General features: G+C 36.8%; 1 protein-coding gene across 1 annotated transcript in view; it reads left to right on the top strand.

Annotated features, from left to right (window-relative positions):
• si:ch211-186j3.6 (neural-cadherin) overlaps window positions 1-16,796 on the top strand; it is a 545,061-nt gene that overhangs the window by 284,707 nt on the left and 243,558 nt on the right. Inside the window, 3 exon segments of the mRNA XM_055154596.1 lie at window positions 1,110-1,237; window positions 1,322-1,508; window positions 9,194-9,337. Coding sequence (XP_055010571.1) covers window positions 1,110-1,237; window positions 1,322-1,508; window positions 9,194-9,337 — 459 coding nt within the window.

Here is a 16,796-nt window from a genome sequence, read left to right as displayed (position 1 = left end):
AGCACCAGGCTGTATTGCGTTTAATCCCTTACTCCTCTCACAGAGGCTGACATTAAATGACTCTTAATCCTACAAGAAACAATTACTACACATTTTACCAAACCACTTTGACTGCAAAATCATGGTCGCATTATCGGATATATAACGTAGATTGCTCTATTAAGGCCATTTACGCAATTCCTTTAGCCTTAAATCAAAGGTGTTATGCGGCGGTGTTCAGTGATTGGATGTCTGGGTACATTTTGTCTTGTTATTTCGAGGCACACTGGTTCATTGTCTGATTTTTATAACTGCCGACAAATGCTAGATGAAAACAACTGACCGATGGAGTCAAGCTGTTGCAGGTGATAACTGCCGAAAAGAATTACATTTTTTGGGAAAGTGCAGAAAGTAATATTATAGTTTATGGAACAAATTGTTAAAGGAGCAAAGCCAGTGGGTCAGTTCAGAGCATAGCGAAGATCAGATTTTTCCAGCAAAATGTGTTTCTAGTGTTCCCATATTTATTATAGCTAGCCTAATTTGTCTCTTTCAGAAACTTTGCAGAATAAATATGCACTAAAAAGTGTTGGTTTTACCAGCAACATTAAAATTAATCATTGGGAAGCAGAATAGCTTTACAATGTTTTACTTGGTTGGTGTTTAGTGCCGTTGGTCTCAACTAATTAGTAGTTATGGGCAGCATGTGGTGTCTCCCAGGTTTTCTTTTTTGTCTTTTTATGTGGGCCTGTATATCTCTATAAAACCAGCACCAAGTAAAGTTACACGCTAGGTCTGTGCCGAGGCAAGCCCTATTCATAGTAAGAATGCATATATTTAAAGGTTCAGCAATAAATAAACAATGCTTGTACTTGAAAAATATAAGTTTCATGCCATGCGATGGAACATTCTAGGCAAAGCCAAAACATCACTAGAGAGACAAGCAAGTAGCAGGCCCCTCGCCACCAGAAAATATTATCTCATGCATCTGTAATTATAACATTTGAGTGCCGTATTTCTAATGCAACAACTGCTGCATCTGATATTGAAAGGCTTGTCTTTGAGTTTGAATATATTATTTTCCAGTGGAATTCTGTGCTAATAAAATCTCTGACCTTGCTTCGTTGTAGACGTAAATGACAACGTGCCATTCTTCACTTCCTCCATTTATGAGGCTTCTGTCACTGAGGGCGCTGAAGCAGGGACCATGGTTTTCCAAGTCTCAGCCAATGACCTCGACTTGGGCCAAAACGGCAAGGTACACAGTGCTGTCAGAGAAAGCCTGCACAATAGTTACTCTAGTGCACTGAATAATTAATTTTTTTTATCTCCATCGTTGCAGATTTCCTACTCTCTCTTGGAGGATCGCAGTGGGGACTATCAGTATTTTCGAATTGATCCGGAGCTGGGATACATCCACACAAAGACAGTGTTTGACCGGGAAACCAAAAGCTCCTACCTGCTGGAGGTTCAGTCCATGGATGGGTACGAGTCTGCACGGCCGGGAAAACATGGACAACCCAACTCTGGTAGGTTCCATATTCAAGTTTTGGTTTAATGGTTTATGTCCTGATATAGTCAAGTTTAGACCTGGTTGAAAAGGCCTGTACCTAATTTTATATAGTCTTGTCAAGATAAATGTGCTTTACTATTTTATTCTAAGGTAAAATATCCTAAATAAGAAGAACAAATGAGACTGTAAAATCTAATCTTTTCATTTTACATGACATTTTCTCAGGTAATAACTAATAAAAAAGCTAATGACAGCACCAAGCAGACACATTTTTACAAATAATTATGGGAAACTAACTGCCTGACCCTGTCCCAGACACTTCATTCTCCAAGAACTAAGGAAACAACAGCATGACACTACCCTGGACAGTTGCTTTGTCATGGTGCAGTATCACAGTGGCAGAAAGACTAAATGGGTGTACAATGTTCCTGATGGTTTGAAATCAGGTTAGGGTCTTCTAATGTAGACATCAACTGATTTTTAGGAGAAAAAATATGGCCAATAAGCTTTGCTGATATTATAGGGCTGACATGATGATTGGCTGATTTTTTTTATTTTTTTAAGATTAGACGGATTAGATTGGATAGATACTTTATTATCCCAAAGGACATTTGTTTTTTCAGGCAGCATACAATACATAATACAGTACATATACATAATACAATATAATACACAACATCAATTTAGTAAAGCATTGTACAGTTGTATGGCATGTGGTACAAAAGACTTCCAGAGTCTGTCCGTAGATCAAATTATGTAATTTAAATTTGCTAAACTCACCCACAAACCTATGAGAAGGCAGTGTAGTCACATTTTGTGCAATTATCTCAATTATCTATTCTTTACGCAACAGACTGGTCATAACAAAATATCAGCCTGTTCTGGAGATTTAAAGCTGATAGGTGATATGCTTAAAAGTGTAAAATGATCTTGATATATCTAACTTATATTGCCTAGGAGATGTCTATCTCATTGTTTGGTCTTATTTTTGTAGCAGGCCTATACTTAGGCACACATTAATAAAACTGATTTAAAAAAACAAAAAAAAACAAAACTGGTTTGATAAAAATATGCTTTTAAAACATTTTTAAAAAGCATATATATATATATAATTTTATTTTTTTTTTTTTTAAATTAACTGCACAAAGAATGTGCCATGTAGTAACAGAAATGTCAGGGATTTGTAGTTAGGCAAAAACAAGCTTTATGTTGTTTCCGTTGTCATGGTGATGTGTGTTTCATAGCTGTGACATGCATGCTTTTAATTTTCTTTATAATAGCTCAACAAGCCGGGGGAGACACTAATAAAAGCAGAAATAGATGATGTCAAATACTCATAACTGAACCTGTAGTCAGTAACCGAGTGCATATTCCAATTTTTTTTTTTTTTCTTCAGAAATTGCATTTTCAGTTAAATCAGTTCACAGTTAAACTTTGCACAAAAATGGTGGTTTAGAGGTTTAAAGCCCCAGTTTGTAACGTTTTAGTGGTGGAAAATCGACTGCGCGAGTCCATGGAAGTAGAAAGTTAACACCAGACTTTGGAACATTCCCCACGGTGATATGTTTTAATACACCGGAATATTATAGCCAAAAAAAAAAAAAAAAAACAACACACTCAAACTAAAATGTTTTTTTTTTTTTTTAGGTTTTTCAGCTCAGTAAACTGAACAATAATGAAAAACTGGTAAAAAAAAAAAATAAAAAATTACATATTGGAGCTAAAAATAGAATAAAATGCCACGCAGCCCTTTCTTTTTCACCAATGTTTAAGTGTTTTGATGATTCTAAATTTGCTATTGAATTATTTACTACAACAAAACACTTTGCTGCAGTATAGTTATTTCACAACTTCATGATGTAGTTTTATTGTCTATAGGATATGATACTGTGTCAATGTTGAAACCTCTTGTCCTGTATATGTTTCTCGCTACATCACTCTTTTATTTCCAAACTAATGGTCCATGCTATTGCACTGGCCCAAAGTGGAAGACGCCTCAGACAGCAGCTCTATAAACTTTATTTAAGACCTCCAAACTCCAGTGAAAGGAGCCATAATTCCTGCTCTCTGCCTCTTCCGCACATCTGCTCATCTCTCCCCCAATGAAATAAAAGAAAGCCATCCTTCTCTTTCTGCCCGCTCTCCCTTGCCCCTGTCTTTTCCTCCATATCTATTCCTCCATTCTGTCTTATTTGCTGCCAGATGAAATGCATACATGCTCCAGTGGTAGAACAGCGAGCAGATGTTCAAACAGATGGGCGGCTGGAGACTTGGGGTTGAGGAAACAGCAAGACAGAGCCGCATATCATTTTAATAAATAGGATTTTGATTATTAACACATCAACCTTTCTCCAGGGTTGAAAGATTAGGATATCTCTGTCAGGGTAAGCAGCAGTTATGATATTAAGCAGATCACAAACCAGCAAGGCCCCAGAGAATTCATCATTTATGGTGACAATGTTCATTAAGCTCTTATCTCGGAGCGGCAGTGGCACAGTGGTACAGCTCTTACCCGCAAACTCCAGTGTTGGAAATGTGATCTCACCCACAGTGTGCTTGAGCAAGACACTACACCCACATGTGTGAATATTTTTGTGTGGATGGAAGTGGTTGGAAAGGTGGGTGCAGGTTACAGCAGTAGGATGACACATTGACACAGAATGAGTGATACACCAAATTTAAATGTGGATAGAAGCTTTATGAGCTTGACTACCTTCTAAAAGCATCTCTCTGTGTAGTCATTACTCCTTCACTCCACTCCTGCAGCTTTATTTTATTTTATTTTTTATTCCAGTCCAATCCAGTCCACTTTATTTCTATAGCACATTTCGCAAACAGTTTCCAAAGTGCTGCACACGTACATAATAATAACAACAATAATAAAATGATAAAATAAACTAGTAAAATAATCATACTAGTCTTCAAATAATAAAACCAGTAAAATAAAATAAGAGCAAAACCATAGAATAGCAATAAATAAATAAAACCAATAAAAATACATTAAAAATGAATATATAATAATAATAATAATAATAATAATAATAATAATAATAATAATAATATTATTATTATTATTATTATTATTATTATTATTATTATTATATTATATTATTATATTATTAATAAATACATAAATACATAAAAACATACACAAATAAGTAAATAAATAAGTAAATAAATAAATAACACAGAGGACCACACAACTCACACGGTGTTAAAAGCCAGAGAATAAAAGTGGATCTTATGTCGAAACTTAAAACTGTCCACTGTGGGGCTGTTCGGACATGGATATTACCTTCACATTTTACCTTTTTCTTTTTCAAGAGATCTGGCCAAGGTAGCAGCCAGCACAATCAATCCAAAACAGTAAAATCACAAACATACACATGTCTCGGTCACCACATTTTTTTTTTACAATTTTCTTGAACTTATCAAGTGATACCATAGATTCCAATTTAAGATATTTCTGTAAATGATTCCAAGATCATGGTGCTGCGTAGGAAAAAGCAGATTTTCCCAGCTCAGTGAGGCACCGAGGCACAGTGAAGAGTAACTGTGTGCAGGAGCGAAGCCGGTAACTACCTGAACTGATATGAAAGAGATTACCTGGGAAGGTTCCCGGGAAGTTTCCCTCAGTATGGCCTTGGAAATAAATATTAGCCAATGCTATTTTCTGCTAATTGTTAGCAATGTCCAGCCAGCTAAGCCATAAAGAGTGCAGTGGTGAGTGAGAGGATTAGCACTGGTGATAAACCTCAGTGATGCATGATAGACAGAGTCCAGTTTGGGGAAGCATGCATATACAAGGAATCAATATACTCCAGAACAGAAACAAAAGTTACTTCCACCAGTTTTTTCTTAGCACTGAAAAAAAAAGGTCTAAAAGAGGAAACAATCTTTTTTGATTAGGGTTTTTATATGAACTTTAAATGTAAGATGATCATTCATAACCCCAAATATTTATAAGATTGAACTCTTTCAGTGACTCGTTGAACAGGGACCAGCTTAATATCAAACACCTCTGTATCCACTTTTGGCTTTCAGGCGTAGAGCCAGCTAAACCTACAGACTAACCATGACTTTTTTATCGTTAATTTCCTCTGTACCAACAATCATTTGTTCAGGAAGTGTTGAGGCTGTATGTGCACCAGTTCAGAGATTGAACTGTTTTCCAGAACTTGGATAGATTGTTTAAATTTTCTGTAAAGGAATTGACAAAAAAATTGGATTTAGATTTATGGAGCAATAGCGTACATTTATTTCTTGATTTTCGGAATGCTGTCCAATTTGTTTCTTAAATGGATTCGTTCTTTGAGGTTCCCTGAAAACCAGGGATTGTTAATACTAGAAAGAAAGATTGAATGAAAATATTTCCATGCCTATTCGACATCAGGCGACTCTTGTTAATTCACTTTGGTGGAGATCCTTTAAAAAAGCTTGATCAAAATTCTTAAAATGCCTTTTATAAATTAAGTGGATAATTTGGTATTTCTAACACAGAAGATTACACAATGATCACTGACGTCATTACACAAAATGTCATCTTATTTATGATGCGCTTTGGGATTTAATCTGGTTGGACCATTTATGAGTTGTACCAGGTTCAAAGTATCACATATATTTTTTAGACTGCCGAGTTTTCCGAGAGCCAATCCAAATTTATATCACCCATTAGAATGAATTCTGAGACATTTATTTCATGTAGAATGTCAGAAATAGATTGGAGCGCATCCTTTGAGGCACCAGGGGGCCTATAACAGTCGGCTGCAGTGAGTTGAGACTCCTTTGAAATTTTCATTTTCAGTACTAAAAGTTCCAATTGTTTAGGTTTAGACACTGACATCATTAAAGAACAACTGAATCTTGATTTTACATAAATTCAAATCTCCTTTCCCAGCCTGATCAGATCAAAAAACGTTATAGCCTTCAATCGCAATTGATTTATTTTATTTTTTTAAAGACATGTTTTAGATAAGACCATTGCATCTGCATTTGTGATATTTGCCCAGACTTTGATCATGCCCATTTTAGGGACTTTGCTTCTAACATTTAAATGTATGAAGCCCAGGCCAGCTCTGCCTTTGAAATCTGTGGCGGTGGGTAAGCACTGTGGCGGAGATGGTCCTGGATTTGGCTGAATATCACCATTACAATATTACAATCATATTGCACAACTTTAGTTTAGTGGAATAGAGTATTTTTTCATTCTTACATTCTTACTCTGCCTGATAAGAGACAGAAGCATTTTCAGAAATTCTAAAATAGTCCAACATCATTAGTGTAAGTGTTTATTGACTTCTGCTTTGAAGTGGTAGATCTTCAGTTGGTTACATGAACTAATTAATGATGACATAGCTCATGAATCAGTGGACCTCATTCATGAAGCATTCTCATGAACAAATTTGTACTTAAGGCCTTCTGACGGACATTTTTGGCATTCACAAAACTTTAACTGCAAATGTTCTTCTGGAATAACAAATCCTCTGAGGAGCACTTCTAAGAACAAAAATTCTACTGTTTTAGAATATTATTACTCTGATAATGGAACAAAAAATTCTTAAATTATTTCCTGTAAACATATTATTATGTGATCCAATCATATTTATGAGGAGTATGTGTCTGTTGGTTCTAACAGACTTTATACAGGCTGCAGTGGGTCTCAGTTTGTCCCAGCCTCAGTGCTCTCCATATGTGCCTGGCCATCACGCTGGACTCAACCCCCCCCCCATCACCATCACCCTCCACACCATCCTCCCTCCACCCCATGACCAGAGAGCACTCTATGCACCTATGCACCAGTGAATCTGGACAGTTCTCTCAGAATCTTCTTAAAAGGGAAGCTACAAACATTTTTGTAGCTACAAAAGATTCATGAATGAGGCCCATTGTTTGGGATGAAAGGTAACTAATGTACAGGTCACTTTCCTTTCTGCTGGGGTTGTGCAGTACATTTTGTCTGGGATTGCAGTATAGTAGAATCAAACACATTAAGAGATACATATTGCCAAACCAGATATAGGCGAACAAAACTGAATGCTGAAGAGTCATGACACAGGTTAGCAGGTGAGGCTCCAGGCAGGTCCAGGTTAGTGAGAAGTCACAGGTTAATGTGTGTTTTTTGCTGGCCAGGTCACCCACCACCTTTAGTCACTTTCACATTCACATGGGCCACTATGTCACAATGCAAATGCTCAAGGATGGTATTTAAGATCTGTAATTGGTAAGCATACTACCAGAATAAAAACTGCATACATTTTTAGTTTATGACCATATATTGTCACATTTGCCTCTATTTTGAGGCGATTCACAAACTGTTAACAGTTTCTGTAAAACGAAACCTGAAAAACTCATGGGTACCACACCAGCTGTACTGTTTCTTCATAGCTAATTGGCAATGCACGGATAGGTGTGATTTTCATGTATTTCTTTTGCACTGGGAATTTATGTTGCTTTGATTCAACTGAATTGCCTTTGTAGAAGTATTTTTCATGCTTCTTTCTCTAATTGTAACCAAGCATTATAGGCTTTCTCCTTTTAGCTCCAAGGAACACTTCAGATGCCATGTACTCTATACCATCTCATCCACCCTGCCTTTAATCATTCACTTATCTTCCAGCAAGCTTTTATAAATTATGTTCATTTTGATAGCGATATCAAAGAGAGACATAGTTTGTTGGGTTGCTCCAACAGGCGTGCCCTGTTAACCCTGGAGGCGCTTCATCCGCAGCTGGCAGATGAATGCACAAGATAAAACAAAACAGCTGGATTTGATGATAACATTTGCAGTGACAAAGAAAAAAAGACAAAAGCGTCACATTTTGTTTTGTTTTCTATGTCTGTCTATATTTGATCTATTTGCATCAATACTATCAGTGTTAAAGGTTTTATAATATGTTACTGAAGTTTTATCATGTTATTATCATGGCTGGGAATCGCAGAGTCCCTCACGATTCAATACAATACTCGATACTCAAACAAATTATTGCAATAAAAGCGATAATCAATCTGCAGAACTTTTTAAATTTGAATGGTTTGCAGTAGTCCCAAGTTACTCCTCACTTACGTCACTGATGAGTTTAAAAGTCCAGTGACAATAAAGCTGACGTACTAGCATGCATGAGCGTTCTTCCTGATTATCAGATGCTTTATAATTAGATGAAGACAGCACGCAGCTGATACAGTGGATCTGTATTGAGGCGAGACAAACACTACCAGCCATTTCAGGTCTTCTGAAGCACACTGAGAGAAGACCAAGGGTTTGCAGAGCTGTCGACAAATCAAAAGGTGGTTGCTATGAGGATTTGAATATAAATTATATATAAAAAATATATTTAGATCAGTTATTCCATACATTGTGCATGATTTATTTGATGTCTTCCATATGTATCAGAAAGTAGAAAGTGGTAAACATTAAGAGAAAAAATAATGAATGAGAATGTGCATCCAAACTTTTGACTGGTAGTGTATTTGCTCAAAAGCATGAGGAAAAAAAAAAAGTAATATCAAAATTAGCATCAAGTATAACGCCATTCTCCGAGTGTCTAAATCAAGCTGAGTAGATGTTTGTGTGAGACAGTGAAGTACTCCAGTCTTCCTTAAAGGTGCAGACAGATGTGGGCAGTGACAGAATCGGAGCAGTAGCGTTGTTTCTTCTCACCTCTCGCTCTTGTCTCTCTTGTTTTGTGTTTTGTTCCCTGTCAGACACTGCATATGTTCGTATCTTCATCAGCGACGTGAATGACAACAAGCCGGCATTCGCTCAAGCCTCCTACGAAGTGGATGTGGACGAGGACGCAGATGTGGGCTTCGCCGTGCTCACTGTCAGCGCCAATGACGGGGACGAAGGTACAGTGGGCAAGAAACAGTATTCAAGTTTTAGATTTACAGGTCCTCTATTACGCAAAATTGACTCTCGTGAGCTTTTAGTCATGTCAGAATGTTTTTACCTCCTAAAAAACAAACCTTGAGTTGTGTTTTGTTTCATTCACACGTTCACACAGGTTTGAGTAATCCTGCTTTAATACATCTCCTGTGTTTCTACATCTCCAAAGCTCAAAATGCTCTTGTGATGTCATGAATCGGTAGTTTTCAAGTTACCGTTTACTTTTAGTTCAGTAGAGAATAGATCAGAGGTCTAAAACAATCCAAACTAGAAAAGCACTCAGAGAGCGCAGACCTCCGCCAAGGACTACCCCCATTTTTTATATAAATTGCGATAAAATCAGTCTTCTGGATCAGATCCTGGATCAGCCTTTGGAATATGAAAGAGGATCCCATTGTCCATCCCTGAGTCAAATTTCATGGGGTTTGGTCAATAATTAACCGAGATATTGAGAAACAAAATTTTTGGCCCCATTTACCACAATGTTAACTAAAATTTCAAAGTGATCCAGAATCCAGGATTTCTTCCGGATCACCCCCAAAATGAAATTCTTCCTTTTCACATTTCCAACAAATCCTGAAAATTTCATCAAAATCGGTCCATAACTTTTTGAGTTATGTTGCTAACAGACAAACAAACAAACAAACAACAAACAACAAACAAACAAACAGACAAACGCCGGCAAAAACATAACCTCCTTGGCGGAGGTAATAATTCTAGTGAAGGCTGTTGGAGTTTAAAAACACTGTCGAGCACTTAATGGCACCTGACGTTTGTGATGAACAAACATTCTAATCAGAAAATCAGAAAATACCGTGATATGGCGCCTTTAAAGTGCATATGTAAGGTTTTTATTTGTTTTTCTTGTTATTACTGCTAGTAGTATCTTGTTAGGGAAGGGTACCCGATTGTAAATATCAAATACAGTAGTCCCTTGTTTATCGTGGGGGTTACGTTGGAAAAATAACCCGCAATAGCTTTATTTTTTACAATTATTATATCTGTTTTAAGGCTGTAAAACCTCTCACCACACACTTTGTACACTTTTCTTAGACATGACAGTTACAATTCCTTTTGCATCCTTCTTTAAATTTATAGCTGTTGTCATCCTTCCTCGTCATTTTCCTCCTTCTTTATGTAACGAACCGAAGCTGTGTAACTTCTGCCTTCCTTCAGCATGTCCAGAAATCCAGCTTTTTGTGCGATGTTTAGTATCTTCCTCTGTCTTTTGGGTGTAACCGCAGGAGCCTTTGTCGGTGCAGAACATTTCGTCGACATTATGGGTTTTGTTGGGCAAAACTTGCAAAAATACAGCACTTCTATTCGGAATCACACTGCTAGAGATCGAACATTTATGTAAATTTGTCAAACTGAACACATTCTATACGGCACGGAGGAGACTGATTGACAATGGTCTACAGTCCCTTAGCCAATCAGGACGCAGGGGGAGGAACACAATGCGCGTTCATATGCTGTTAAAAAAAAAAAAAAAAAAAAGAAAGCATGCAAAATTGTACAAAAAAAAAAAAAAATCTGCAAAACAGCGAGACCGCGAAAGGTGAACCGCTTCATACTGAGGGATGACAATGAGATTACACCAGTCAAGTGGAAGTTAAGATTAATAAAAGTAAAACAAACAGAAATGTATCACAAATTACATGCAAGGACATTATTTTCCTATAATAATAATACAAAAAATAACTGTTGTAAAATTATAAATCCCTTTCACTATCACAAATATTTTCCCTTACTTGCGTCTTTATGGGCACAGCAACACCTCTGTCCTATAACTCCCAATTCCATTATTTGATTCCTTGAAAAAGCCTTGAAAAAGCCTTGAAAAAGCCTTGAAAAAGCCTTGAAAAAGCATATATTTGTCAGGCTGCCTACATTTTTACTAATCTAGTGTCTATATATAGGCCCTATAGGAGTAAAGCGTTGACCTTTTCACTGCACTCTGACTAATTGGGAAGCCTTGAAAGGATCTGAGAGCTCATTCTGAGACCACAGCAGGCAAATGCCAACCCTCTGTGGGGAACTTAAGATCACCAGAGGAGCCTTTATCAAAATACATGTGGACATTGTATCAAGATTAAACAAACAACAGGGGAATGCTTTATGTAAAATACAAAGGAAACAAAGACTGTTTGTTTTCTTTTCATCCATAATTATCCTAATAAGCAAAACTATTGTGTAAGATGTAGCAGCAGGTCTCCAAACTTAAAACCTACAATTAGAAGTGCAACATCAAATCAAAAACATAATTTGAATGGACACAATTAACAAGCCGCCAACACTGTAATTATTGAAGTAACATAATTTCCTCTGTAAACAACAAAATATTTGGTCTTTACATGCTCACCCTGTAGTTTTTACCACTACAAGCAGCATCTAAAATGCAGGATTCTTATTTTTGATTAGCAGCTCATATTTCTGTCTTCTGTTAAAGGTCCTATATTAATCAAGATTGACCCTTGTGAGATTTAAACTATTTTATAATGCTGTTATCTCCTCAAAAACAGACCTGGAGTTGTGTTTTATTTCATTAACACATGTTTGAGTAAGCCTTTATTATTAGTCTGCCTACCTGTGACCTTTAGTTGAGTAGTGATTGGAAATTCCACGGCTGAAATCATCCAAGTGAAGGTGTAAGGAGTTTAAAAAAAAAACAGCAGAGGAGTGTTTTCTGGAGTGTTCTGTTTCAGAGAAGAACTTAGCCGAAATATGCAGGGTTTGTGTTAAATATGTGCCAACTAAAACGTGCTACATAAGTCTCCAGGAAGAAGGTAAGATAGGTAAGGTCAATTAAATACAATCAATCAATGAATCTGCCCAGGGACGACGGGTGGAAATTAGCACTGGTGCTACAACCTGGTACAATGCATCTCTCCTGTTAAGGTTAATGTAAATTGTGCACTGTCCCTGTTTCATTAAATAAAAATAAAAAAAAATAAACCAATGAAACACAATGAAAACCCAACTCCAGGTAAGTGTGTGATGACTAAACAACATTATAACTTAGATCAGAATATAGTGTAGTATGGGACCTTTAAGTGTTCTTTCTCCTGGCCACGTTGAAAATGTGCAGAAGAGAATCATACTTTTTACCAAAAAAAAAAAAAAAAAAAAAAAAGAAACGCATGGGTAACACTTTATAATAACTACACCTTATTTAGCCTTAATAAAGCATGAACAAAGGCTTAATTAATAATGAACAAAGACTTAATTAATAATGATTCACGCTTAGTAACTACTTAATTACTACCTTAATTAGCACTACTACATACTTAATTACTCATGGACTAACCATTTGAGCATTTATTAATGATTAGTAAGCTATGAGAGAATGATTTACTAATAATGTAATGCAATGTTAATTCAGGCAGCTATTACCTGTTAGTTAAGTCTTTTTGAGAGCTTTTCTAAAGTGAAGACTAATTATCCTTTATTAAACATTTACTAAGCATGAATCATTATTAATTAAGTCTTTGTTCATTATTAATTAAGTCTTTATTCATGCTTTATTAAGGCTAAATAAAGTGTAGTTATTATAAAGTGTTACCAAAGCATGTTATCACAATCACAATCACAATTAGCAGATCTAAATTGTATGTATTATTTTCTCCAAACGGTTCAGCCCAGCCATAATGGTGTGATAGACCTTATACACTTTGATTGTGGCTTAAACACGTCCAATCTTTGAGACTATTCTTAGAAACCATTTGACTAAAATTGGACTTGCAAATAAGGCCTCGTTTCTTATATGACTTTAATTTCTCAGTTATTCATTACCTTTGGGAGGAAGTCACGCAGCGTGCATGCATTTACATTGATGATGATGATGTGAGAGATGCTCTGACAGATGAGCTGTCAGAAACTTTCCACAAAAGCCCAAATATGTTCCTCAAGAGCTTATCTCTTTCAGACCATCGACTAATGAATTAATCATGTTTTCATATGCTCTCCAACATGAAACTGTGTTCGTACCAATGTAATATTAATACAGAACCAAACACCAGATGTTGTTGTTTTCAAATACACAGTCATATTTTTATTCTATGTGCAATATGTCTCAAGTGTAAACTTCTAGTCAGCTGAACGTTAGTGATTTTTAACATTATTTTAGTTTATTTAGTTCAATGAGAAAAATTTGCCTTTTTGTTTTCGATTTAGAGAAGTCAAGTGTAGAACATTTTTTACGAACTGTAGTTGCACAATTGTCTCTATATGTATATTTAGCTTGAGTAGGAAAACACACACACACGTACACTTTTCCCAAATATAATTTACATAACTCCTCTAAGTGTTGCAGGGCTTTTTTTGGCCAATAACCTGTAGTAGTACTAAAACAGCATTTTATCTTTGAACCTCTTTTCCCTATATCTCTATGTACTTCAGTTTGTGGGCATTTTGGGAGTATTCTTATAATTGCACCTTAACAGACTGTGACAACAGCTTGGCATTCCTTCTCATACATATAACAGTACCTCCTTTTCCTTTGCTTTCTGTCCAAAACCACTCGGCTCTGAGCACAGTAAAGCGTTTCTCCCCATAGATTAAGAGCAGCATGGCTTTCGACACTTCCAACCAGCGCAGTAAATCTTCTCATTATATTGCCCACAAATTGTAGCGTAAGGCAGCGGTGTGACACGTCTACTCAGAGGACTAACACTTTTTTCTTGGAAGAACCTGAAATACACAAAGTACCCTGCGGCGATACAGGAAGGAGATTCTATTGAGAAGAATAAGTATCCCATATTATCCCGCATTTATCATTGAGAGGAAGAGGAGCCCACTGCGCAGCTCACACTCACACGCTGGACTGTGATGAATAACCCCGAGAACTACACGTACGCACAGCGGATTACGCGCACACACATTAGCTTACTTATGCGAGCGCTGCCGGTCTGCATGAGCCACAGCTAGCAAGGTTATTACCTCCAACTGGGAGAAAGTGGGGCTCTCTGTTGATTGTCATGTTTTGTTCAGAATGATGTAAAATATAGTACTGTTGCCATGTACTGTTAACATGTTAATATTATTTTTATAATATTTAACAAAATATTATATCTTTTTAATTGTAAACAGTCCTCAAAGTGTTGTGAGAAGGCTCTAATTAACTTTAAGTTAATTAAGAATAGATAGGAATAAGTATACCATATTTTTCAGACTACAAGTCGCACTTTTTTCAAGATTTGTGTGGTCCTGCGACTTATATATTAATATTTTCACACTGACAGCCGCGAGACTGCTCTAGGCTTGTGTGCCAGCATCTGCTACTACTATTACTCCTGTACCACTGTCACTTGGCGCATGTCTCCTGCAGAAAGAGCTGCTGCCTGTCTGGTATCATGTCAGTCGATCGCACCATTCCTTCTGTACCACTGAAAATTTAAAATTTAAACAAACTTATACAGACAACTGAGAAGACTGAACACAAATGCCCCCAAAAAAGAAAATCATATTTTGCAGATTACTAGCTGGAAGCAGCGAAATTTGCAACCAAAAATAGTGATCGAGCAGCAGAAAGAAAGTTTTGAGTAAGAGAGAAACAAGTGACAACCAGGAGGGTGCACCGTGCAACTTTTTTGGAAGTCAATGGATGGATCGACAAAGCCTGGACTTCAGTGACAACCAAAACCATCCTGTCGGGATTCAGAAGGGCTGGAACTGGAACTGATGCTCCGTTTACCTCCAGAGGTTGTGGAGTTGCTCAGAAGTGACACTGAGGATGAAGAATTCAGTGGATTTAGTGATATGGAGTGAGATGGAGAGTTTGGTAAACTTGTTCTGTTCTGTTGTGTGTGCTATAATTATCTGAAGAACTGATCATATGTGACGTTGACAACAGTCTGTTGTTCTCTGTTCTATTGTTATTACTATAACTTGCCTTTCAAGATGAAATGTCAGTTTTTGGTCTCAGATTTTATAAAAATAAATTTCCCCCCAAAAAGTGAGACATATAGTCTGCTGCAGCTTATATACGTTTTTTTCGTCTTCAGTACGCATTTTTTGGCTGGTGCAACTTATACTCCGGCACGATTTATAGTCTGAAAAATATGGTAATCATATTGGGCAGCTGTAAATAATAAAACAATGCAAATAGTAACGAAAATAAAGAAGAAAAAAAACCCCAAATGAAAACATGTGTCCAGACTTTTGACTGATTGTGCCCATTTTTAGAATGCCCAATCTGGTCTGATCTAAGAAGTTAAGCAGGGTTCTTGGATGCGAAACCTCTGACAATACCAGGTTACGTAATGGGGTAGCAGTCACTCTAGTGCAAACTATTGTCGTGTCCTTAAGCAAGACACTTTACCCACTTTATAGTATAAACATGGTGTGTAAGTGATTGGTGTGGCCCTATAAAAAAGATTGGCATGTGGCCTCGCTTCTGTCAGTCTATCCCAGAGCAGCTGTAGTTAAGATAGTATCTTACCACCAGATGAAGTGAATAAATAATGCACGAATAGTAGAGCAACTTAATCATTTTAAATCCTGCTCATTCATTTGCTGTGATGAGCTGTTAACTGCCATATTTCTAACAATCAGTGGCTGTAAATGTGCCCTGAATGTTATTTCCTGATGCGTTGGAAGAATTTGTTGCTTCTGTCTTATTACCCACTTGTCATCTTACTATCTATAAAAAGGATAAATTTCTATCTACTTTTGCAGCCACTTGTACTGTGTTATTATACCAAAAGCCTCTCATCTTTTGTCATATAGCAGTGCACTTGTCAGCTTCTCTTGACTTGCATACACTTTTGTCAAATCAAGCTACATATTTAATGAACAAAGCCTCATGTTGTTCTGCTCCTTTGCCCATACTCTCCAACACGGCGCCCAGGGAGAGGGAAACTGTTTGGAAATTGGCCCAACTGGGAACGCGTTCATTTTATCCGTATTTGGTTTGTTTGCTTTCACGGATGCATTGCTCCCCGTGCTCCCTCTTTTGTCCTTGGAGTCTCCAGGCCTGTCTAAATACTTAAGAGATTAAGTCCACCGCTGAGGAGGGGATGGAGAAAAGAAGAAAAGTAAAGAATGGATGCAATTGCTGTAGTCGGTCCCCAATGACTTATTTAAGATGTGGGATGGCAGGCAGTGCACAGAGGAGAGAATTAATCCATTGTCCCCACAGCGGTTAACATATATTATGTAACTTAGTGTGAATGTATGACAAAGATGCAGTAGTACAGTTAAAAGTAAAGTAGGTATCCTTTGAGAACAAGATCAATGGTATAAAACACTGGAAACTTACTGTATTTTGTGGATAGCAGTGAAATCTGAAAATTAGGGCTGAACGTTTTGAGAAAAATAAATTGCAATTAATCCGTGTATCATTCTTTCATTCATTTTTCAGTATAAAACCAAAAATAAGAAAACGAAAAAGCTACAGATTTCTTCAGTATTTGTCTCCAAAAC

Source organism: Boleophthalmus pectinirostris, unplaced genomic scaffold (genome assembly GCF_026225935.1).
Source record: "Boleophthalmus pectinirostris isolate CB_2022bp ecotype Guang Dong unplaced genomic scaffold, ASM2622593v1 HiC_scaffold_19, whole genome shotgun sequence".
Classification (NCBI taxonomy): Eukaryota; Metazoa; Chordata; class Actinopteri; order Gobiiformes; family Gobiidae; genus Boleophthalmus; species Boleophthalmus pectinirostris.
The sequence above is the reverse complement of the archived record's forward strand: the minus strand, read 5'-3'. Positions and strand labels throughout refer to the sequence as shown.